Source organism: Erinaceus europaeus, chromosome 16, assembly GCF_950295315.1.
Source record: "Erinaceus europaeus chromosome 16, mEriEur2.1, whole genome shotgun sequence".
Taxonomy (NCBI): domain Eukaryota; kingdom Metazoa; phylum Chordata; class Mammalia; order Eulipotyphla; family Erinaceidae; genus Erinaceus; species Erinaceus europaeus.
The window spans coordinates 61,305,826-61,331,870 of record NC_080177.1 but is presented as its reverse complement, the minus strand read 5'-3'; the positions used below and the strand labels follow the sequence as shown (position 1 = coordinate 61,331,870).

The following is a 26,045-nucleotide window of genomic DNA, read 5'->3' as shown; positions in this document are numbered from 1 at the left end:
AATGGAGAGAGGAGGGGAAGACAGAGAGGGGGAGAGAAAGACAGACACCTGAAGACCTGCTTTACCACTTGTGAAATGACTCCCCTGCAGGTGGGGAGCCAGGGACAAGAACTGCTACGCTACTACCTGACCCCCGAACTAGGAGTTTTCGATGGAACATACACTAAAGGTACTTACTGAATTTTCTCACTGCATTAAGTTTCAGCTTATGATACTTGGCTAAGTGTAATAAAATGTTATCAAGAGAGAGAAAAAAAATATATATGGAGTTACAATACAGGATGCTTTCAAATTTAAGATAATAAGTGGTTAGGAACTGGAAATTCTGGCTCATACTGCTGAAGCTTTAGTCACAAGTTTTATATTTAATTCTGAAGAATTAAGTCAAATTAGCTTTCCTTTTTTTTTTTTCTTCCCCTCCAGGGTTATTGCTGGGCTCAGTTCCTGCACCATGAATCCACCACTTCTGGAGACCATTTTTCCCCCTTTTTGTTGCCCTTGTTGTTGTAGCCTCGTTGTGGTTATTATTACTGTCATTGTTGATGTTGTTCGTTGTTGGATAGGACAGAGAGAAATGGAGAGAGGAGGGGAAGACAGAGAGGGGGAGAGAAAGACAGACACCTGCAGACCTGCCTCACCGCCTGTGAAGCAACTCCCCTGCAGGTGGGGAGCCGGGGGCTCGAACCGGGATCCTTACGCAGGTCCCTGCGCTTTGCGACACATTCGCTTAACCCACTGCGCCACCGCCCGACCCCCTAGCTTTCCTTTTTTTTCTTTTATAGCATTCATTTATTTTGGATAGAGACAGAAATTGAGAGGGCAGGAGAGAGGAAGGGAGATGGGGGGAAGGAAGGTGAGAAGGAAAGGGGAGGATCTTCAGCACTGCTTCACTTCTTATGAAGCTTCCCATTGCAGATAGGGACTTGGGGCCTTGAACCTGGCTCCTTGCACACTGTAACATGTGGACTCAACCTGTTGTATCACCACTCAGCCTCTCAAATCAGCTTTTTATTTTTAAATTTTTTTTTTAAACTTTATTTAATGTTGATAGGACAGAGAGGAATTGAGAGGGAAGGGGGAGTAGAGATATAGATAGACATCTGAAGATCTGCTTCACCACTTGTGAAGCTTTCCCCCTGCAAATGGGGGCCAGGAATTTGAACCCAGGTTATTGCACATGGTAGCATGTGCACTTAACCAGGTGTGCCACAGCCTGGCCCCTCAAATTAGCTTTTCTATGTCTATCTTACAATTCTGTAAAATAGTGAGATAATAGAAATACTGTTTGCAAAACAGTAAGTGCTAAAAAAAAAAATCTAAATATAATTACCATGGAAGACCTGTGAAAATTATATTTTTCACTCTTAAGCCTATTAAAACATCAACACAAGGCACAGTACTTTTCAAATATAAAGTTCTTCCAAAAGAGGATTATAAATGTTCAAATTAAAATATTATACATTTTAATACTAATGCCAAATTTCTTTGCTTTTAATTTTAACTGGGACTTTGCTTTTCCTTTGTTTCAATTAACTTTTTTTTTTCTGCCTCCAGGGTTATTGCTGGGGCTCTGTGCCTGCACTACCCGAATCCACTGCTCCTGGAGGCTATTTTTCCCATTTTGTTGCCCTTGTTGGTGTGCTTGTTGTAGTTGTTATTGTTGTCATAGCTGTTGTCGTTGTTGGATAGGACAGAGAGAAATGGAGAGAGGAGGGAAAGACAGAGAGGAGGAGGGAAAGATAGACACCTGCAGACCTGCTTCACCGCTTTTGAAGCAACCTAATGCAGTAGGGGAACTGAGGAGCTAGGAGCTCGATCAATTAACATTTTTTTTAAATGGAGAGAGGAGGGGAAGACAGAGGGGGAGAGAAAGACAGACACCTGCAGACCTGCTTCACCAGTTGTGAAGCAACTCCCTGATCAATTAACATTCTTTTTTTTTTTTTTAATATTTATTTATCTGTTTATTAATTTTTACCAGAGCACTGCTCAGCTCTAGCTTATGGTGGTGCAGGGGACTGAACCTGGGACTTTGGAGCCTCAGGCATGAGAGTCTCTTTGCATCACCATTATGCTATCTATCTCTGCTCGAGGACAACTTTTTTTTTTTTAAATATTTTATTTTATTTATTTATTCCCTTTTGTTGCCCTTGTTGTTTTATTGTTGTAGTTATTATTGTTGTTGTCGTCGTTGTTGGATAGGACAGAGAGAAAGGGAGAGAGGAGGGGAAGACAGAGAGGGGGAGAGAAAGATAGACACCTGCAGACCTGCTTCACCGCCTGTGAAGCGACTCCCCTGCAGGTGGGGAGCCGGGGTTCGAACCGGGATCCTTATGCCGGTCCTTGTGCTTTGCGCCACCTGCGCTTAACCCGCTGCGCTACAGCCCGACTCCCGATCAATTAACATTCTTAATTGAGAGAATAGGGGATTTTTTCTCTACCATAACCTCCTCGTATTCTTGGTCCTCCTGATTGTCATCTTCATTCTCATCATCTTCTTCATCTGGTTCAGGCAAGTCCTCATCATCATCTAACTCAGCTAACAAAGTGCTGGTACGGCAGCTATCAAGAAAGTCTAGAAAACAAAGCCAAGAACTTTATTTTCAACACAATGAACAAGCACAACAAAGTAACCTTGTATATTAGTTTACAATTCAAAAGGGACAGTACAGTGCAAATACGATATAAACAATGTTATATTTTCCCCACCATAATGTAGATGATTATAACAAAGTAAGAGTCTCAATGATGGCAGAAAACATCAACCACAGGTAAAGAAAACATAAATTAATCTGAATCTATAAATTCATAATATAAAACTCAACTCTGAAGAGTTACCTCAGAAGCTACTTAACAGAACACATCTTCCATTATAAGAAGGTGGGGAAGTTCTCAGGCTTTAACCTGCATTTTAGAGGCACCAAGAGATTGAACTGCCAGTATGCACCCACCAGTGTATGAAGTACTCAAAAGTGAAACCATAGGGTCCCCCTAGACCCCAGCAAATGTTACTCAATCAAGCAAAACAAAACCCAAATAATAAGCTCCCTTGCAGGCTAGCAACCACACACTGAAACTTTAACATCCAGTTGTTATCTGAGAATTACATGATGTAGGAAAACTTCACACATATTTAATAATCAGCGATGCCAGATGTGAAGTATTCAGTGAGTACTGAGAGTAGACATAGGAGGTTTCCCCTTCCATTATAGCATACAAGCAATATTGCTTCATAAAACTCACTAAATCATTAGAAAGCCACAAGACTACCAATCTGCAAGGGAAGGAGAAAGGCTTCAGAAGAAACCAAGTATACAGATGCCTTGCTATTGGACTTCTAATCTCCAGAACTGTGGGGGAATACATTTCTGTTATTTGTGTTACCCAGTCTTGTTTTACATTTTTTTATGATGGCATTGTTATGAAAACCTCTGCAAATTAATATAGCCTTCCAATAAAAATAGCATTCATGGTAACATTAAAAAAAACTTATTAGACTATTACATTCCTACTATTCTCTGGAAATGTCAAGCATCATTATTATTACAGTTGTAATAAAACTTCACTAATGACAAATGGAAAAAAAAAAGACAAAGGATGTCCTCGATATATTTTTACATTTTATGATTATAAGCATTTATTTTATGCGTGTGTATGAGAGAGAAAGCCAGAGACACCAAACCACTGCTTTGTCCTATGTAATGCCGGGATTGAACTGGAGACTTGGACATTAAAGGAATGTATTCTATCTTCTGATCAACCTCCCAGTTGTCAGATACTTTCTTAGTAGCCCCTCATATCACTGATTTTTCATCTTATTTGAAAGAGAACAAGGAGAGGGAAGATGGACAGGAAAGAGACATAAGAGGCGCTTTGCCAGTGCTGTCTATACTGTTCCTATGTGCTAGGTTTTTGATAGCAAGACATCAGGTGCAGTCTATAAAAATATTCTAGGTAAGCTATCACCTGGCCCACTGTTCTTCGTCTTATTTGAAGATACCATGTTTATATATTTGAGAGAATAATTATTTTCTAATCAAAAGTTAAAAAAGCAGAGAAACATAATGAAAGCATCACTATATAAATGCTTACAATTATTTGAAAGTAACTTACCATATAAGGAGTACTCTGCTTCCTGGCCTGTGTCACTCTCACTGGAAGTTGAGGTCAGGCTGGTGGTTAAAGTATTACTCAAAGACTGACCAACTGATAAAACTGTTGTTGCTGTAGCTACATTGCTGCTACTAGTAACACTGGATGTTGACATAGTCACCGTTGATGTAGTACCAGGTGTAGTCAGATTAGGGAAACTCTGTGCACCCATAAGAGGAGAAGCTACAGATAAAAACAGAGTGAATCAATACAAATAGGTAGGACTGTATAAACATTAGGAAAAATAACTTACATTAAGAAAAATAGAATGAGGGGGCTGAGCGATGCACCAGGTTGAGTACACATATTACAATGTACAAGGACCCAGGTTTGAGCCCCCAGTCCCTACCGACTAGGGGAAATCTTTGCAAGTGGTGAAGTAGTTTTGCAGGTATTTCTGTTTCTCTCACTCTCTATCACCTCTTTCCCTCTTGATTTCTGGCTGTCTCTATCCAATAAATACACAAATATAATAAAGAATTTTAAAAACTCTAAAAAAAAAAATAAAATAGAATGAGGTCATTAAAATGTACTAATTATTACAGAGGTTGAAAAGCAACAACTTTGGGAACCCAACTGAAATCTAGTGAATTTTTTGTTTAGTTTTTATTACACTATCATTGTTACAAAAATTGAACCTAGCTTTAAAGAATAGTAAAACAGGCAAGGAAATAAATTCACACGATATCTCATAAGGGAATTACTCTAACCTATGAGTTGCTTAGGTCAAAATTCAATAATGTTCAGAAGCTAGCATCAATTTAAGAACTAAACAGAATGTATATCACTGTGATGTTCTGCTTTCAACTGACTATGGTGATAGTTAAGTTACGTATTTCCACATGCATGCAACTGTGTTTAAAGATTATCACAGAGGACTGAAAACCAGAAGCATTTAGTATTTATACCTGCAGAATACTATTTATATTTGCAGAACCAGAAGTTATTTATCATACCTAAATTCTTAGAATTAACTCTACAGAACTTAACTTTACATTCCCAAAGTACTGAATATGATGCAGCTGTATTTAACATGATTTGATAATCTAGTTGAAGACTTCCGGTACAACCCTTTGAATCAGAAGCCCTATTTTGAACCCCTCAAGAGTGGAAAAAGCACTGGACTTCATAAAGAAAAGCTCACTTACTTGCTGTGCTCATCACATTCCTCCCCAAAGTATTAGTGTTGTTATCACTGCTGCTTCGGCTTAGATTCATGTTGTTTGTAGCATTAGTCCGTGCTATATTTGCCACTCTCCTTACAAAACTCTCCAAGCTAGATGTTTCTCTTGAGGATAAGTTAGGAACACTTGCACTAGAGCTCATGGGGGCCCCAGCAGCCAACAAAGAACTCACTGACAGTCTGTTACTTGCAGAGGAGCTAAGGGGTCGTTGTGAAGCTGCTTCTTTGTTAGTTAATTCAGATACTGAACTAACATCAGGAGAACTAACACTGACAATTCCCATAGATATTGCACTAGACTCCCCAGGAGTACGAACAGAACTATCAGGACCTAACTTTCTTTCAGCATTTTCACTTCCCGTTTCCGCTGTTAAGGTGCTGGTGCTTGCACTGGAAGATGACCCTACTTCTGTTTGAGGGACGTTTTCAGCAGATGAAAGAACAACAATTGGTTCATGAACATCAACTCCTGAAACTATACTGTGTTCCATTACAATTTCTGATCTCCGTTCCGTTTTGGTCGAACCCAAGCTGATGTCGCTGCTACTGGCCACGCTACACACAGAACTGCTGCTTCCTTTTCTACTTGAGGAGCCTGCAGCAGCAGATGTCTTGTCTGGACAGTTGTTTTTCACCAAGCTGCTCCATGATTGCGTTGTGCCTGAAACAGTGGATGAAACAGGTTTGGGTGATGCCACTGTATCAGGGTCGTACCCTGGTGCAAGCTTGAGGTCAAATTTTCCTTCTGCGCCCATACGGTAAGAGTTTGAGCCACCAGCATCCCAGGTGACATCAATCCAGCCTGGAAAGGGACAGGAGTTTGTGAGACCCAGCAGAAAGCAGTTAGGAGCGTGTCAGACAGTAGCTCCACAATATGGGATCAGCTCTTTATCACTGCTGTATTTCTGAGTTTCGATAGCCACTTAAAATCTGTGGACTAAAATTCTTCCTTGCATTTATATTATTTCTGAACTGTTCACTCTGGTGATATTTAAAAACAACACTAAGGGTCAAGTTTGCATCTACTGGGCTGTCTTTCAAGGGAAAAAGAAGAAATTGTAAAAAGATACAATGGCAAAAAAACTCAAAGTTCAGCAAAAATGCATGAAAACTAAGTAAAAGGTGATTGTGTCGCTAAATATAATTATGTGGTCACATGTTCTTTATAGAAAAAGAACTAGTTTGTAAATGATTTTTAAGTTTGAAATAAATCTTATAATAAAACCAAGTTAGCATTTTGGTTGTATTCTTAAAGTTCAGTGGTTAATTAGTTCTCCTAAGTTTAATACATTTGAATAACAGCATTCAATCTGTATTTACTTGTACATGGAAAATATTATTTCCTTGGAGAAAAAAAGGTAATTAACTTCTAAAAGCAATAAAACCAAATGTCTAATAAAAGGAAAAATAAAATTTATGATCTTATTTTACTTTTATAAGTTAGCTACCTCAAGGAAAAACAAAAGAAAAAAATTTATTTAAAAAAGAGAAAATCTTTATAAAATGTAAAAGTACTCTGTACATACATGCATGTAGTCTCATCCTTGTACACACACTAACATACATGTTAAGTTCATGCATGTTTATGTTGAGGCTCAGAGGGGTTTAAGTAGTATTGAGTTACCCATAGGGATTATCTGCATGGTTTCTTTTTTTAAATTTATTTATTTATTCCCTTTTGTTGCCCTTGTTGTTTTATTGTTGTAGTTACTATTGTTATTGATGTTGCTGTTGGATAGGACAGAGAGAAATGGAGAGAGGAGGGGAGGACAGAGAGAGGGAGAGAAAGATAGACACCTGCAGACCTGCTTCACCGCCTGTGAAGCAACTCCCCTACAGGTGGAGAGCCGGGGGCTCGAACTGAGATCCCTGAGCAGGTCTTTACGCTTTGTGCCAGCTGCGCTTAACTCGCTGCGCTACCGCCTGACTCCCTGCATGAGTTCTTTGAGAGGAAAACTGACTGCCCAAATCTAGATAATCTAGTTTGGGTGAGATTTCAATTACCTTACTGTATTTTGTAACCAGAAATAATCTCTGAAGAGTCAACATTTAATGTTCTCATATGTAACATACAAAATTGTGAGAGGCAGGGAATGGTGGAAAGAAAAAAATCAAAACAGTGGTCTGGGAGTTGGTACAGTGGATTGTACTCTCCAGTATAAGATGCTGAGTTCAATCCCCGGCAGCACATGTACCAGAGTGATATCTGGTTCTTTCTTTCCTCCTATCTTTCTCATAGATAAATAAAATCCTTAAAAAAAAGAAAAATTGGGAGTCAGGCGATAGTGCAGCGGGTTAAGCACAGGTGGCACAAAGCACAAGGACCGGCGTAAGGATCCCGGTTTGAGCCCCCGGCTCCCCACCTACGTGGGAATCGCTTCACAAGTGGTGAAGCAGGTCTGCAGGTGTCTGTCTTTCTCTCCCCCATGTCTCTCTATTTCTCTGTGCCCTAGCCAAAACAATAACAATAACAACAACAACAATAAAACAACAAGGGCAGGGAGTCGGGCGATAGTGCAGGTGGCGCAAAGCAAGGAGTGGCGTAAGGATCCCAGTTTGAGCCCCCGGCTCCCTACCTGCAGGGGATTCACTTCATAAGCAGTGAAGCAGGTCTGCAGGTGTCTTTCTCTCCCCTCTCTGTCTTCCCCACCTCTCTCCATTTCCCTCTGTCCTATCCAACAACAGCAACATCAATAATAACTACAACAATAAAACAACAAGGGCAACAAAGGGAATAAATAAATATTAAAAAAAACCAAGGGCAACAAAAGGGAACAAATATTAAAAGAAAAAAAAATTCAAAACATACCCCAAATAAAAATAATTTTGTAGTGCATTAAATGGATTAGAAATTATCACTATTGTATTCAATTTTGTTAATGTATGTTTAATTTTCACTCAGAATAAAAAGATCACTTCTTTTTTGTTGTCCACTGTGTATTAAGAAGTCTGCTGAAACCTGAAAGCAGAAGTACACTAGAGTTTGCAGTGAGTACCCCCCTAACAATTCCTCTCCACTATTTCAACCTTTGGGTCCATGATTGCTCAACAATTTGTTTGGCTTTGTATGTTAACTCTCTTTTCAGTCACCAGGTTCCAGATGTCATCAGGATGCCGGCCAGGCTTCCCTGGACTGAAGACCCCACCAATGTGTCCTGGAGCTCCGCTTCCCCAGAGACCCACCCTACTAGGGAAAGAGAGAGGCAGACTGGGGGTATGGACCGACCAGTCAACGCCCATGTTCAGTGGGGAAGCAATTACAGAAGCCAGACCTTCCACCTTCTGCAACCCACAATGACCCTGGGTCCATGCTCCCAGAGGGATAGAGAGTGGGAAAGCTATCAGGGGAGGGGGTGGAATATGGAGATTGGGTGGTGGGAATTGTGTGGAATTGTACCCCTCCTACCCTATGGTTTTGTTAATTTATCCTTTCTTAAAAAAAAAAAAAAGTCTGCTGAAGTGGTCCTGGAGGTGGCACAGTAGATAAAGCACTGGCCTCTCAAGTGTGAGGTCTTGAGTTCAGTCCATGGCAGCACATGTACCAGAGTTATGTCTGGTTCTTTCTCTCTCTCCTATCTTTCTCACTGATTAATAAATAAAATCATTTTAAAAAGTCTGATGAAAAATCTTTTTCTAGTCAGCACAAATTAGTGGACTGAATAAAAGATAGGGGAAAAAAAGAATATTACTACCAGCTCATGAATTCTTTAGAAAGGGAAGATTTAATTGATAAAACATGAAAAAATTAAAATGCAAACTACTCATGAGCCAGGGAAATATCACAGAGGTTTTACTCAATAGATTTTCATGCTTAAGGCACCAAAGATCCAAGTTCAATCCCCAGTATCAACATAAATCAGAGTTGAGCAGTGCTATAGTCTAGAAAAACAACAACAAATTAAATTACTCATAGTACACTTAGGTATGTCTTCAACTGATGTCTAAGAGGAACTAGAGGGTGTAGGGAGTCGGGCAGTAGCACAGTGGGTTGAGTGCATGTGATGCAAGGACCGGCTTAAGGATCCTGGTTTGAGCCCTGACTCCCTACCTATAGGGGAGTCACTTCATAGGCAGTGAAGCAGGCCTGCAGATGTCTTATCTTTCTCTCCCACTCTCTGTCTTCCCCCCTCTCTCCATTTCTCTCTGTCTTATCCAACAATGACAACAAACACAATAACTACAACAATAAAACAACAAGGGCAACAAAAGGGAAAATAAACAAAATCTTAAAAAAAAAAAAAAGGGTGCTTACATACTCTCCATAGATGCAAGACTATAGGTGCAAGACTCTTCGAATTCTCCTATGCCCAAAAGTTAGATGGGAAGATAAAACAGGCTTAGCAAAGAAAATAATTTCTCTGGTAGAGCAAAGGACTTGCATGAATGATGCTCCCAGGTCAATCCTCAGTGGCCCTTGTATCAGACTGGTGCTCTGGCTTCTCTCTGTCAAGTGAACTTCTCTATCTCATATGAAATAAATAAATCTTTACTTTTAAAGAAACAATAACAACTAGCTATTATTAGAAGTGGCTGGTCTGAATATGTTAAAGAATCCTCCCTGACACAAAGTATAACTACATAGTGCCTGTGTAGATAGGTAACTATGAAATCTTTAAATTTCTCAGATTGGCAAAAATAAGCTTTTCTTATGTGCTAAATTCTATAATTAAGATTTGAGGTTTTTTTGTCCATTTGTTTATAGCCCCCCCCAAAATGAACTGTTTTCAAGTCACTAATTCATAAACATACTTCAAGGTGAAAATAATTCAGGAGAGAATATTAACTATTATTAAGATGTCTAAAAAGCATATCTGAAATTTATGAGTTGAATTATATTATCATCATTCCAAGTATTACTATGGTTGTTGGAAATTTTGACATTTATATGCATGCCCACTCACTGTAAACCTGCTCTAATTATAATTATGACTACCTAGAAAAGCATATGGCAGTCACGTTCCAGATGCTACTATGATTCCATCCTGACTTCCCTGGGCAGATGACCTCACCGATGTTTCCTGGAACCTCACCTCTCCAGAACCGTACCCCACTAGGGAAAAAGAGAAACAGACTGGGGGGGGGTATCAATTAACCTGTCAACACCCCTGGCCAGTGTAGAAGCAACAACAGAAGTCAGAACTCCCAGCTTCTGCACCCCAGAAAGAATTTTGGTCCATACTCCCGGAGGGATAAAGAATAGGGAAGTCTCCAATGGGGGGGATGGGACACAGAACTCTGGTGGTGGGAACTGTATGGAATTACACCCCTACTTCAATTATACCCCTTACAATCTTATAAATCAGTATTAAATCACTAATAACAAAACATTAAAGAAAATAAAAAGATTTTAAAAAAGAAATGCATATGGCAATAAGGGAATCAAGGAATAGAGTACAAAGAGCAACAAAATCAAAGACTTTAAGTAAATAAATGCCTTTACACATAGCAAACAAATATACTAAATGCTAGTCATTCATGTAAGCACCATCACTTTTACTATATTCCTTTACTATTTGGTATAAAATGAAAATACAAATTTTTTACCGTTATTTTTATTTTTAATGCTAGGCAGTAAGAACCCACTGTTGCATGAACCAGTGCTAAAATTAGTCTTTAAAGTCTTAAGACAACAAACAAAAAGGCCACTATAGCTGTGTATGGTAGCTAACCATCATTTATTACATAGGTATGGATGTCCCTAAAATCTACCGAAACTAAGGATACAAGTAAACATTAGCTGGAGAGATAACAAAATGGTTATGTGAAAAGGCTTTCTTGCCTGAGAACTACAGGGCCTAGGTTCCCTCCCAGGCACCAACATAAGTCAGAGCTGAGCAATGTGTGGGTAATTAAGAACTAAACAAACAAACTGAACTGTATTTAACAAAAAGGACTCTTACAAAACATGAAAATGTAAATTTCTTTAAAATTTCATATTGAGAGGGGCCAGACGGTGGTACACCTGGTTAAGCCCACACATTACAGTGTGCAAGGACCCAGTTTGAAGCCCCTGGTCCCTACCTGTAGGGGGGAGCTTCACAAGCAGTGAAGCAGGTCTGCAGGTGTCTCTATGTCTCTCTCCCTCTCTATCTCCCCCACACCTCTTGATCTCTGGCTATCTCTATCCAATAAAGATAATAAAAAATAAAATAAAATTTCATATTGAGAAACATTGTGACATGCATAGTCAACTACTAGAGGAAAAGACTATGATTTTACTTTACACTTGTTTAAGAACAGCAATATGATGATGTTGTTTTCTTTCTATAATGTGTAACAGAGTAATAAATTATGGCCTGTTTTATTTTTTAAAGCAAAGAAGATATAGAAAAGGAATTAAAGTTTTAAGAAATTTTTGAAAAGCAGACTTTTTTAAAGCATAAGATCAAAATAAAGGTTAAGTAACAGAAAACTAAAAGCAATTAAAAAAAAGCATCAGGAAATATAACTTAAGGATAAAACAGTATTATTAATCGTCTCAAAAACTAGCGGTAAATTTCATGTTAAACTTCAAAACTGAACCTATTCTTCACTAAAGTTAGAGCAGAAATAAACAACATCGAAAATAAAAGAACCATACAAAAGATCAATGAAGCCAAATGTTGGTTCTTTGAAAGATTAAACAAAATTGACAAACCCCTAGCCAGACTCACCAAACAAAAAAGAGAGAAGACTCAAATTAGTAGAATTGTAAATGATGCAGGAGATATCACAACTGACACCACAGAAATCCAGAGAATTCTGCGAAACTTCTATAAAGAACTATATGCCACCAAGCTAGAGAATCTGGAAGAAATGGAACAATTCCTAGAAACCTATGCACTTCCAAAACTGAACCAAGAAGAACTACAAAATCTAAATGCACCAATCACAGACAAAGAAATTGAAACCGTTATTAAGAATCTCCCCAACAACAAAAGTCCTGGACCAGATGGCTTCACAAACGAATTCTACAAAACTTTCAGGAAACAGTTAATACCCATACTTGTTAAGCTATTCCATAAGATTGAAGAAACAGGAATACTCCCTTCCACCTTTTATGAAGCCAACATCACCCTGATACCAAAAGCTGATAGGGACAGAACAAAAAAGGAAAACTACAGACCAATATCGCTGATAAACATAGATGCCAAAATATTAAACAAGATCTTGGCCAACCGGATACAGCAACACATCAAAAAGATTGTTCATCATGACCAAGTGGGATTCATCCCAGGAATGCAAGGCTGGTTCAACATCCGTAAATCAATCAATGTCATTCATCACATCAATAAAAGCAAAGCCAAAAACCACATGATTATCTCAATAGATGCAGAGAAAGCCTTTGACAAAATCCAACACCCATTCATGCTCAAAACTCTACAAAAAATGGGAATAGATGGGAAATTCCTCAAGATAGTGGAGTCTATATATAGCAAACCTACAGCCAACATCATACTCAATGGACAGAAGCTGAAAGCATTCCCCCTCAGATCGGGGACTAGACAGGGCTGTCCACTGTCTCCGTTACTCTTCAACATAGTATTGGAAGTTCTTGCCACAGCAATCAGGCAAGAGAAAGAAATCAAAGGGATACAGATTGGAAGGGAAGAAGTCAAGCTCTCACTATTTGCAGATGATATGATAGTATACATAGAAAGACCTAAAGAATCCAGTAGAAAATTACTGGAAGTTGTTAGGCAATATAGCAAGGTATCAGGCTACAAAATCAATGTACAAAAATCAGTGGCATTTCTTTATGCAAACACTAAATCTGAAGAAGAAGACATCCAGAAATCACTCCCATTTACTGTTTCAGCAAAATCAATCAAATACCTAGGAATAAAGTTGACCAAAGAAGTGAAAGACTTGTATACTGAAAACTATGAGTCGCTACTCAAGGAGATAGAAACTGATACCAAGAAATGGAAAGATATCCCATGCTCATGGATTGGAAGAATAAATATCATCAAAATGAATATTCTCCCCAGAGCCATATACAAATTTAATGCAATACCCATCAAAGTTCCACCAGGCTACTTTAAGAGAATAGAACAAACACTACAATCATTTATCTGGAACCTGAAAACACCTAGAATTGCCAAAACCATCTTGAGGAAAAGAAACAGAAATGGAGGCATCACACTCCCAGACCTTAAACTATATTATAAAGCCATCATCATCAAAACAGCATGGTACTGGAACAAAAATAGGCACACAGACCAGTGGAACAGAATTGAAAGCCCAGAAGTAAATCCCAACACCTATGGGCATCTAATCTTTGATAAGGGGGCCCAAAGTATTAAATGGAAAAAGGAGGCTCTCTTCAATAAATGGTGCTGGGAAAACTGGGTTGAAACATGCAGAAGAATGAAATTGAACCACTTTATCTCACCTAAAACAAAAATCAACTCCAAATGGATCAAAGACCTAGATGTCAGACCAGAAACAATCAAATACTTAGAGGAAAACATTGGTAAAACACTTTCCCACCTACACCTCAAGGACATCTTTGATGAATCAAACCCAATTGCAAGGAAGACCAAAGCAGAAACAAACCAATGGGACTACATCAAATTGAAAAGCTTCTGCACATCCAAAGAAACTATTAAACAAACAGAGAGACCCCTCACAGAATGGGAGAAGATCTTCACATGCCAGACATCAGACAAGAAACTAATCACCAAAATATATAAAGAGCTCAGCAAACTTAGCCGCAAAAAAGCAAATGACCCCATCCAAAAATGGGCAGAGGAAATGAACAAAACATTCACCACAGAGGAGATCCAAAAGGCTAACAAACATATGAAAAACTGCTCTAGGTCACTGATTGTCAGAGAAATGCAAATTAAGACAACACTAAGATACCACCTCACTCCTGTAAGAATGGCATACATCAAAAAGGACAGCAGCAACAAATGCTGGAGAGGATGTGGGGACAGAGGAACCCTTTTACATTGCTGGTGGGAATGTAAATTGGTACAGCCTCTGTGGAGAGCAGTCTGGAAAACTCTCAGAAGGCTAGACATGGACCTTCCATATGACCTAATAATTCCTCTCCTGGGGTTATACCCCAAGGACTCCATAACACCCAACCAAAAAGAGGTGTGTACTCCTATGTTCATAGCAGCACAATTCATAATAGCTAAAACCTGGAAGCAACCCAGGTGCCCAACACCAGATGAGTGGCTGAGAAAGCTGTGGTATATATACACAATGGAATACTATGCAGCTATCAAGAACAATGAACCCACCTTCTCTGACCCATCTTGGACAGAGCTAGAAGGAATTATGTTAAGTGAACTAAGTCAGAAAGATAAAGATGAGTATGGGATGATCCCACTCATCAACAGAAGCTGACTTAGAAGATCTGAAAGGGAAACTAAAAGCAGGACCTGATCAAATTGTAAGTAGGGCACCAAAGTAAAAACCCAGTGGTGAGGGGTAGACATGTAGCTTCCTGGGCCAGTAGGGGGTGGGAGTGGGCGGGAGGGATGGGTCACAGTCCTTTGGTGGTGGGAATGGTGTTTATGTACACTCCTAGCAAAATGTAGACATATAAATCAGTAGTTAATTAATATGAGAGGGGGAAATCAATTGTATGTCTCAAAGTTTCTCAAAACACAAACTGAATCTTTTTAATATATAGGCTAAGTATTTGATATACGGACTCTCTCAAAAGCCTAGACCAAGTAGATTAGAAGCTTCCAATAGCACAGCTATATACAAGATACTGGGTACTGTACAGCAAACCATAACAAAGGGACTTTTCAAAGTTAACCCAATTAACAAATAATGTGATGATAATATTAACTATTGATTGTCTTTTTGAACCCTAAGACAGCAGGAACCTCACATCTTCACTATAGAGCCCCTACTTCCCCCAGTCCTGGAACCCTTGGATAGGGCCCACTTTCCCGTATACATCTCCCAATCCAAACCAAATAATATTGCATCCGCCGATCACAACCTAACCAAAGCAACGATTGCCATCTCAACATGCTTCACCTCAGACTGTATCCAGAGACTTCACGTGTGGAATGACAACCCTTCAGCTTCATTACTCGGGTGAGACCTTTCCTTTAATAGTACACTCTAATTTCATCTCAGGTAGTTCACTTTCTAACAAAGTCCCATAACCTAGATATAACACCAGTTTCTGTGAGAGAGAGCTTATGTGCACACGTATCCATAAACTACTGCAAAATATATACCTGAAAGCAGGATTACACTAGAGTTTGCAGTGAGTACCTCCCTAACACTTCCTCTCCACTATTCCAAGCTTGGGATCCATGATTGCTCAGCAAATTGTTTGGCTTCATATGTTAACTCTCTTTTCAATCACCAGGTTCCAGATGCCACCAGGATGCTGGCTAGGCTTCCCTGGATTGAAGACCCCACCAATGTGTCCTGGAGCTCAGCTTCCCCAGAGACACACCCTACTAGGGAAAGAGAGAGGCAGACTGGGGGTATGGACCGACCAGTCAACGCCCATGTTCAGCGGGGAAGCAACTACAGAAGCCAGACCTTCTACCTTCTGCAACCCTCAACGACCCTGGGTCCATGCTCCCAGAGGGATAGAGAATGGGAGGGAGTGGGTTATGGGGATTGGGTGGTGGGAATTGTGTGGAGTTGTACCCCTCCTACCTTATGCTTTTGTTCACTAATCCTTTCTTAAATAAAAAATTAAAAAAAAAAAAAAAAAAACTGAACCTATTCTTTAAGAAGCAAAATTTTCAATTTCAAATGAGAAATTAAAATATAGTAAGAAAATAAAATGAAAATACACATTTTTTAACCGTTATTTTTATCTGTACACACTACTGGTATTGTGTACAGCTTATAGAATCACCCCCAAAAAACAAGAGAAAAATGTATTATTAAGTACCTAATTTCTCTACTACAAATGCTAAACACCTACTCACCATTATGCAGTTCTCCTGTGACAGTGCCTTCTCCTTGTGGGCTGCCATCCTGATCTCGCCATTTCCAATCAAGGCCTCTGATCACACGAGCTCCTGGAACCATGTATTTCAGAACCTGGGAGCGTACTAGTCGTCTCTGCCTTCTAAGATTAGCTTCTGCTTCCTTAGCTGCTTTCCCTATAATTAAAAATTAGAGAAATGTAACCTTTCTTTCTGTTTTATTTGGACAGATAAGTTGAGAGGGGCAGAAGAGATAGAGATGGTAAAAGACAAGACACCTGCAAACCTGCTTCACTGCTTGTGAAGTGTCCCCCTGCAGGTGGGGAGCGGGGGGCTCAAACCTAGGTCTTTGCACTTGGTAACGTGTGCTCAATCAGCTGCACCACCCAGCCCTGTGAATAATTTTTAATATCATTGTTTACTAAGTTAGCAAAACCCACTATCATCTCTTTACCTAACTGATCTTCACATACTCCATTTACAGTGCCATAAAGTTCAAATCCAGATAGTGAGAGGTAGTGGGTTTGCCCACTAGCATTCTTCCCCATCTGTTTAATTCGCACATGTCGCCATCCTTGTTTCTCATCCTTGGGTGGATCAAGAGGCCAAGTTGCTGTTGACCTGTGAATATTTGAGAAGGAAAAATGCGTGATTTAAAGACAAATGAAAAAGATGTTTAGAGTAGGGAAGATTGTTATTTTAATTAATAGAGATTTTAAGAATAAATTTTCATATTCAGTCAATAGTTTCAAGAATGGAAGTATAAAATGAAATTGTTTGATAATACACTGTCATTTTAACTCCTAACATTAAATTATTGGTGGCCAACAGAATCTAGAGAGATAAGAAAGCTTAAAAGTTACAAATCTGTGCTATTTCTCTTGTCATAGCAGTACTTCACCACCATACACCAACTTTTTCAGATAAAAAGAGTCTGGGGGCCAGGTGGTAGCACAGCGGGTTAAGTGCACATGGCACAAAGTGCAAGGACCTGCTTAAGGATGCCAGTTAGAGCCCCCAGCTCTCCACCTGGAGGGGTGTTGCTTCACAAGTGGTGAAGCAGGTCTGGAGGTGTCTGTCTCTACCCCTCTTCTGTCGATTTCTCTATGTCCTAGCCAGTAATAACAACAATAACAATAATAACAACAAAAATGGGGGGAAAATGGCCTGCAGGAGCAATGGATTTGTAGTGCAGGCACCCAGTCCCAGTGATTACCCTGGAGGCAAAGAAAAAAAGAAAAAAGATTCTACAGCATTGAAGCTTCCTCCAGTGCTTTAAAGGCTGGGCTCAAACATGGCTGAGCTACATTCAAGTCAAACAAATAAGTTTTCATGGTAAAAATCTTTTGAGATCCTTATACTTTTAAATAGTATATCAGGACTGGGGAGACAGCATGATAGTTATGCAAAATACTTTCATGCCTGAGGCTCTGCAGTCCCAGGTTCAAAGCCCAGCACCACTATAGCCCAGAGCTGAGCAGTACACTAGTATCTCTCTCTAAAAATAAATAAATGCAATGTTAAAAAATTTTTTTTTATTATCTTTATTTACTTATTGGTTAGAGATAGCCAGAAATTGAGAGGAAGAGGGTGAGAGAGAGGGAGAGAACAGTGAGACACCTGCAGCCCTGCTTCACCACTTGTGAAGCTTACCCTCTGCAAGTGGGGAGCAGGAGCTTGAACCTGGCCCTACCACATTATAGTTATGTGTGCACCAAACAGGTGCACCACCACCTGGCCCCATAAATGAAATATTTTAAAAGAAATAAATAAGCAGTATATTAAAAACTCAATGTCAAAGTTCCGGTATATACTCCTAATGTTAAAAGTTTCTTTCATAATATGTCAAAATCAAAAGGTCCCACAATGCACTATTAAAGCCTTTTAAAACTAAAATTTTAGTGAGCCGGGCGGTAGCGCAGCAGGATAAGCACAGGTGGCACAAAGCTCAAGGACCGGTGTAAGGATACCGGTTCAAGCCCCGGGCTCCCCACCTGCAGGGGAGTCGCTTCACAGGTGGTAAAGCAGGTCTGCAGGTGTCTATCTTTTTCTCCCCTTCTCTGTCTTCCCCTCCTCTCTCCATTTCTCTCTGTCCTATTCAACAACAACAATAACTACAACAATAAAAAACAAGGGCAACAAAAGGGAATAAATAAATAATTTAAAAAAAACTAAAAATTTAGAAAGATAACATCGACTTTACCTTTAAAAAATTTACAATCAATATATAAACTATAGATTCATGTGAAATTTAGAAAAATATACATAAGAATGACTCATAATTCCATAGCCAACAAAACCACTCTCAATTTGCTAAACATTCATATATTATGTAAATATATGAAGAAATTAAAATTACATATTTTATTAATTAAAACAATTATTTTATTAATATTTTTATTAGTGATACATATATAATCTTTAATTAACTTAAATGTTATTTTTTATTTTTATTTATTTACTTTATTATTATTATTATTTTTTTTTTTTTACCAAAGCACTGCTCAGCTCTGGTTTATGGTGGTATGGGGGGCTGAACCTGAGACTTTGGATCCTCAGGCATGAAAGTGTCTTTGGATAACCATTATACTATCTACCCCCATCTGTAACTTAAACTTTATACTAACATATATAAAGCTGCACACAGGGGTAGGGAGATGGGATAGTAGTTATGCAAAAGACTTTAAAGTCTGAGGCTCCAAGGTTCCAGATTCCTTACCCAGCACCACCATAAGCCAGAGTTGAGCAATGTTCTAGTTATAAAATCCATGCTATACAGCACAGCGGGTTAAGCACATGCAGCGTGATGTGCAAAGATGAGCATAAGGATCCCGGTTCGAGCCCCCGGCTCCCCACCTACAGGGGAGTCGCTTCACAGGTGGTGAAGCAGGTCTGCAGGTGTCTATCTATCTCTCCCCACCCCGGTCTTCCCCATCTCTCTCCATTTCTCTCTGTCCTACCTAACTAAGACGACATCAGTAACAACAACAACAATTAAAAACAAGGGCAACAAAAGGTAAAATAAAAAATATATATAACCATGCGATGAAGATGAGTTAATAAAGCTATGGGCAAAGTTTTGGTAAATATGTCACTTCAAAGTTCCATTATCTAAATTACAGCATAAAGTTTTATTTTTAGAAAGAAAAATCCTGCTTTACTATCTCACAAAGACAGCTCTAAGGATATGTAAGCAATTATAAAAATGAACAAAACTCTTTACTAGTAAACTTTCCAATTTATAAAGACTCCTCAACTAACCCTGGTTCATTGAGACTGCAGTCATCAACATGGGTATACAAAGAAGTCCAGTTCTGTCCATCTTTGGATACCTGGAAAACCCAATTTCTCAGTGCAGACCTTCCATAACCACGAGCATGGCGAAGTGTATAGGCTGATGGTATCACCCAGAGACCTAGATCTATGGCAAACCAGGCATTCTTATCATCATTGCTATGACAATTTAAAGCTGAATTATCACGACTTAGTATGTCCTCTAATCGGCCATAAGGTAGATTTCTTCCTTCCGAAGATGTTACCACCACAAGCCCATAAGCAGCTGGATTTACCCACTCATATGCAGTTCTGTAAGAAAGAAAAAAAAATTAGTAGCTAATAACTGCACTTGGTTACACTAACTTTGTTCAACATAAAGTTGTTTAAAATTTTTATATCTATAACTTAATTCTTATTCTGTTAAATACTTGTTTTTATTTATTTCATAAGGAAGAGTGAACAGAGGAATGCTCTAGTATAAGCTAGGTCAGGGACTGAATGCATGCAAGTTTGGTGCCCTATTGTTGAGCCACCTCCCTGGTTGCACAATTCAAACAATTTTTTTTCTTTACAAAAAGTAATATGGAGTTTAACATAAGATAAAATCCCTTGAAGTTGGGCGGTAGCGTAGCGGGTTAAGCGCAGGTGGTGCAAAGTGCAACGACCGGCCTAAGGATTCCGGTTTGAGCCCCCAGCTCCCCACCTGCAGGGGAGTCGCTTCACAGGTGGTGAAGCAGGTCTGCAGGTGTCTATCTTTCTCTCCCCCATCCTCTTTCCATTTCTCTCTGTCTGACGACCTCAATAACAACAGCAATAATAACTACAACAGCAATAAAAAAAGAAAAACAACAAGGGTAACAAAAAGGGATAAATAAATACTAAAAAGAAAAAGATAAAATCCCTTAAGGTATAAGATACTCAGAATAGTTAATAACGGTATTCTACTACCTACCTACCTAGAATTCTACCTACCTAGTTTTTTTTATTCAGTCAGTGTTTTTGCTCTGTATTAAATAGAATAACTTACTTGGCATTTGTCCCAATCCAGTAAATAATTCCATTTTCATCAAAATCATGCTGGTGCCGAAATATAAAATTCTGGCCTTCTCTTAATTTTCGAACAAAAACAAATGAAGATCGGTCAAAATCATACCACTGCTTTGCTACCTAAATCAAAGAAAATAAAGAAGGCAATAATCTTAATGCCATTTTCAAATACAGTGGCCCCATTTCTCCCCACTCCTTTGATGTAAATGTCTTATTATATTATATTCTCATTAAAGAATACTTGAAAGGAAAGGAAAAAAAAGAAAGACAAGAATTTCTACAACTAGTCTATGAACATACCACTCTGAATGTGCTCAGGGTTGGGTCTGATTAGTACTTGTTGGGAAAATTTTATAAAACCAAAGAACTCCATTATTATCAAAGACTGTTCCTTTAGTCTTATCAATGCAAAGATAAAAATGTTTATCATACTATATAAAAGCATTTTTCTCTTATCACTCATTATATTTTCATAGCCACATAATATTCAAACTTATGGAAATAATTATAAATTTAATATCCCTTAATCAGCATTAAGATTTTGTTGGCCATCTTAATATTATTAATAATTACAATAAACATCTTTGTGAAGAAACTATGACATATAAAGGCTACTTTACAATAAATATTTTTTGTCTGTTTCCTATCTCTCTGGGAGTGTACTTGCTCTTGCTCTGTGCATCTAATAAATGACTTCAGAAAATGATGATTTTCTTCAAGTTTTGTTTTTTATCTTAAACCAGAGAACTGCTCAGTTCTGGCTTATGGTGATGCCAGCCTCAGGCTGGTTTCTATCGCCCAGACACCATTTTCCATTTTTATTGACAGAGACTATTATACCACTCTGCCATCTTAAGTGGTCCCAGAGCCTCATGCGTGCAATACAAGTGCTTTGCCATTGTGGCACTCTCACCCTCTAACAATTATTTTCCAAGATTCTATTTTATTAGAATAGATTTTAAACATTGAAATTACTCGACCAAATTGTAATACTACTATTCTGGATACATATGTCTAAAACCACTTTTCTGAAAGGCTAAAACCACACCAAAGAACGCTTATTTTACCATGGCCTTTGCAGATGCTCACCATTTTTAAGAGATACTGTTCTAGAGATTCAACTGTAGCTAGAGGTTCCATCTTCAACATTCTGCCAGTTCGGTCTATCAATGCAGTTTCACCAGGTGCCCTTTCCAACCGAAATCTTAATCTTCTTGTTAGTATCTACATAAGAATTATCAAATTGCTTTAGACAAGACCTTGCTTTTCTTCTTCTTCTTTTTTTAATAATTTATTTCTTTATTGGGGAATTAATGCTTTACATTCAACAGTAAATACAATAGTTTGTACAAGACCTTGCTTTTCTAAGAAATGTAAAAATGAAACACATCATGTGAACACAGTAATCAAAATTTATAAAATAAAACCTTTTTATCAAAGAAGGATCAACACATCTGTTATTAGATATTTTGAAGATTTATTTACCCTAGATAGAGACAGGCACAGGGAGTTAAAGAGACCACAGCACTGAAGTTTCCTCCAATAGGGTAAGAGCCGGGCTCAAACTTGGGTGGCATACACAACAAAGTAGCACAATGTGCATGTGAGCTATTTTGCAGACTCCATTTATTTATCGAGACCAAATCAGAGAGCATCACACAGGCATATGCAATGCTGGGGATCAAACTCAGCATAGAACTCAGGCCTAAGAGCCCAAATGCTAACACAGTACAGCACCTCCTAGATCACGTTAGATTTTTGTTTGTTTGTTTAAAGAGGTGCACTGAAACACAGGATTTTAATAAAATTAACTAATTAGGGAGTTGGGCAGTAGTGCAGCAGATTAAGTGCAGATGCACAAAGTGCAAGGACTGAAGCAAGGACCAGCGTGAGGATCCCAGTTCGAGGCCCTGTCTCCCCACCTACAAGGGAGTTGCTTCACAAGTGGTGAAGCAGGTCTGCAGGTGTCCATCTTTCTCTCCCCCTGTCTTCCCCTCCTCTCTCCATTTCTCTCTGTCCTATCCAACAACGACGATATCAATAACAACAACAATAACTAAAATAATAAAACAAGGGCAACAAAAAGGAATAAATAAATAAATAAAAATTTAAAAATTATCTAATTAGAATTTCTAAACAATTTCAAATACCTATATGGCTTATACAATATAAAAAGCATTATGAAAAGCATTATATCTCAACATATAACTATAAATTAACTTAAAAACAAAAGTATCAATATCACTCAAACAAAATACTTAAAAAATTCAGTTATATCTTAAAGAAGTTTCTAAATTAAGTAGTCAGATGTGTTCACAGCAGGCATGTGATTTTGTTTTCTCATCGGAATTAACATTTTTTAATCTTTCCTTACTCTGTCTTTTTAATACATAAAACTTTTCCCTTTTTGTACTGTAACAGCTAATCCATTTTTCAGTTACCTGGAGGTTATATGTGGATCCCGGTGTATCATACAAATGGAGAGGTAGTCGTTCAATAGATTCTAGTACTGCTATTAACTTTCGAATTAATGCAACTGCAGGTCGACTATGAAGAAAAAAAATGTTAATAGATTCTACACAATTTCATACAAAAGTATTTATACAGACCTGCACTGATCAACCTCACATAGGCACCTTATGAGTGCAAAGAGAAGATTAATTTTATAACAGATATCAGAGTAGACAAAGATATTTTTTGTAATGTTTCTTTTTTATTTTATTTTTCTTTTTTATTGTAATGTTTCTTTTTTAATATTTTTTTATTTGATAGGGAAAACATCTTGAACCCAGATCCTTGCACATTATAGTATGTGGACTCAACCAGGTGTGCCACCACCTGGGTCCTGGCAAAGATACTCTCTTAACTTACTTTCCTATGCTTCAGAGTATTTCACTTTGGGGAAAAGGGACAGGTGGTAGTACACCTGGTCAAGCACATGTTACAGCCACTGTTCCCCACCTGCAGGGGGGAGGCTTGACAAGTGGTGAATTAGTGCTGCAGGTGTCTGTCTCCCTTTCTACTTCCCCTTTCCCTCTCAACTTCTCTGTCTCTATCCAATAAAGAATATTTCATTTCTTTTACAAAACAATTTAAGCAAAGGAGATGTAATCTCATGAAGGTTTAAACAATTTAAAGTAATGTCTTTATACATATGAATGGATAAATAGTAGAGCAAAATTTTGAAAAAAACAGTATTTGTTGGCAAATACTGAGAATAATGTTTCTGAAAAACTAGTAATGTTTCTGAAATGAAAAGTAATCTGGCAGTTTAGAAATCATCTAAACCCTTTAACTCAATAATACCCCTTGAAGGAATTTACATAAAATGATGCTTACATAAGGGCAGGGGAGACAGCATAATGGTTATACAAAAAGATTTTCATGCCTGAGGTGCTGAAGTCCCAGGTTCAAGCCCCTGAACCACATAAATCAGAGCACTATAGTGCTGTGGTTTACAAGAAAGAAAAAAAAAAAAAAAAGGCTTAAGTAAGTATATTAGTAGGTCTCTCTTTCAGGCTCTATTTCTTCCCCCTTGCCTCTTAGCTGTTCTGTCTCTGTCCAATAAAAAAAAAGAAAGAAAGAAAGAAAGAAAGAAAGAAAGAAAGAAAGAAAGAAAGAAAGGAAGAAAGAAAGAAACAGAGAAAGAAAGAAAGAATGAAAGAAGGGAAAACAGAGAAAGAGCAATATGTGCAGTACTTCTTCACTACTCGTGAAGCTTCCCCCTGCAAGTAGGAACTGGGGTCTTGAACCTGAATCCTTATGCATGGCAACATGTACAGATGTACATGTTGTACAACATTCAACCAGGTGTACCCGTCTCTATCAAAGGATAGAGACAGAGAGAAACTGAGAAGGGAGGGGGTGATAGGGAGAGAGACAGAGAGACCTGCAGTCCTACTTCACCACTCGTCAGGCTTTCCCCCCTGCAGGTAGGATACAGGGGCTTGAACCTGCGACCTTGCGCACTGTAATGTGTGCCCTTAACCAGGTGTGCCACCACCTGCCACCCCCAACCAAAGGAAATGAACAATAATTACTTAGTATCATCAAATATATAAATTTCTAATTGTACTTTTTAATTTTTGGTACTTTTTAATTTGGGGGATAAAAGAGAAGTTGGAACTAGGGCCTTGCATTTATTTCAGTGATTTCATTGTTCTTGTCCTAACTTTCCCATTCAAGTTGAAAATACAGAGAAAGGAAAGATTACACAGTACCAGAGCCCCCACCCCCACCCCCCGGTGCCATGGCTTTGTGCACATTGTACTGAAATTTGAGCTCAGGCCACATGTATGGCTAGGCATATGTCCTACAGAATGAGCTCTCTCCCTTTTTCTCTTTCTCTCACTCTCCCTTCTGGTTCTGTCTTGTTTGCTGTTATTGTCCCTGGAGCTTCACCACTTGAAACCCACTTTTTTTGGGGGGGGTAGGGGTGGGCATTAAAGCTTCCTCTAGAGCCAGAGATCAGGTTCAGAGCGGAGCCAAATGCATGACAAAGCAGGTAAGCTATCTGGCCAGTACTTCAGGTCAATCTTTCAGGTCAAGAGATATTTACACTAAATGGTCACCTATAATTATAATATGCAATTTAAGTTTTAGTCCACTACATCAAAAAATGTTGGGTGGAGGTAGATAGTATAATGGTTACACAAACAGACTCTTATGCCCAAGGCTCTGAAGTCCCAGATTTAATCCCTCACACCACTGAAATCCAAAGCTAAGTAGTGCACTGGTAAAAAAAAAAGTAGAACCTGAAATGGAATTGGTGTATCGCACCAAAGTAAAAGACTCTGGGGGGTGGGTGGGGAGAATACCGGTCCAAGAAGGATTCAGAGGACCTAGTGGGAGTTGTATTGTTATATGGGAAACTGGGGAATGTTATGCATGTACAAACTATTGTACTTACTGTTGAATGTAAAACATTAATTCCCCAATAAAAAAATAAAAAAGGAAAAAAAATATTAAAAACAAAAAAACTATGTTTTTTTCTGAGCTAGGCATCATGTATTTCACCACTCCAAGCCAGTTTTGATTCAGACTGAGAGAAATCACAGCACTGGAGGTTCCAGGACCATAGTTCATGGTTCTGGGGCTCAAATCTGGGATTTGTACCTAATAAGGCAAGTGCTATCTCTCCAACCCCAAAAAATGGTTTTAAAATCTTTTAGTATACATTCTTAATTAGATCTTTTGAAGGAAGTATGATAATTTACAAACACTGCTAATGTGAAACTAAAGAAACTGGGAGGTGGTGGTGGCACAATGAGTTAAGTGCACATGGTACAAAACATAAGGACCCACACCAGGATCCTGGTTCAATCCCTGGCTCCCCACCTGCAGCAGGGTCGCCTTACAAGCAGTGAAACAAGTCTTCAGGTGTGTACCTGTCTCTCTTCCTCTCTCTATCTTTCCTTTCCTTCTCAATTTCTCTCTGTCCTATCCAAAAAATTAAATAAATAAATAAATAAATAAATAAATAA

General features: G+C 38.6%; 1 protein-coding gene and 1 long non-coding RNA gene across 13 annotated transcripts in view; one reads left to right on the top strand and one right to left on the bottom strand.

Annotated features, from left to right (window-relative positions):
* Positions 1-26,045, bottom strand: part of HECTD1 (HECT domain E3 ubiquitin protein ligase 1) — a 100,374-nt gene that overhangs the window by 28,084 nt on the left and 46,245 nt on the right. For 6 of the 12 annotated variants that reach the window (XM_060175227.1, XM_060175226.1, XM_060175231.1 and 3 more), the window contains 9 exons: positions 23,004-23,109; positions 21,652-21,786; positions 20,543-20,682; positions 19,501-19,824; positions 16,694-16,860; positions 16,240-16,416; positions 5,301-6,137; positions 4,114-4,335; positions 2,442-2,575 (listed from right to left, as the gene is read on the bottom strand). In XM_060175227.1, coding sequence (XP_060031210.1) covers positions 2,442-2,575; positions 4,114-4,335; positions 5,301-6,137; positions 16,240-16,416; positions 16,694-16,860; positions 19,501-19,824; positions 20,543-20,682; positions 21,652-21,786; positions 23,004-23,109 — 2,242 coding nt within the window. The remainder of the gene's footprint in view (positions 1-2,441; positions 2,576-4,113; positions 4,336-5,300; positions 6,138-16,239; positions 16,417-16,693; positions 16,861-19,500; positions 19,825-20,542; positions 20,683-21,651; positions 21,787-23,003; positions 23,110-26,045) is intronic. The other 6 variants (XM_060175230.1, XM_016185450.2, XM_060175236.1 and 3 more) reach the window with 3 other exon arrangements.
* LOC132533467 (uncharacterized) overlaps positions 1-26,045 on the top strand; it is a 220,658-nt gene that overhangs the window by 158,752 nt on the left and 35,861 nt on the right. The window lies entirely within an intron of this gene.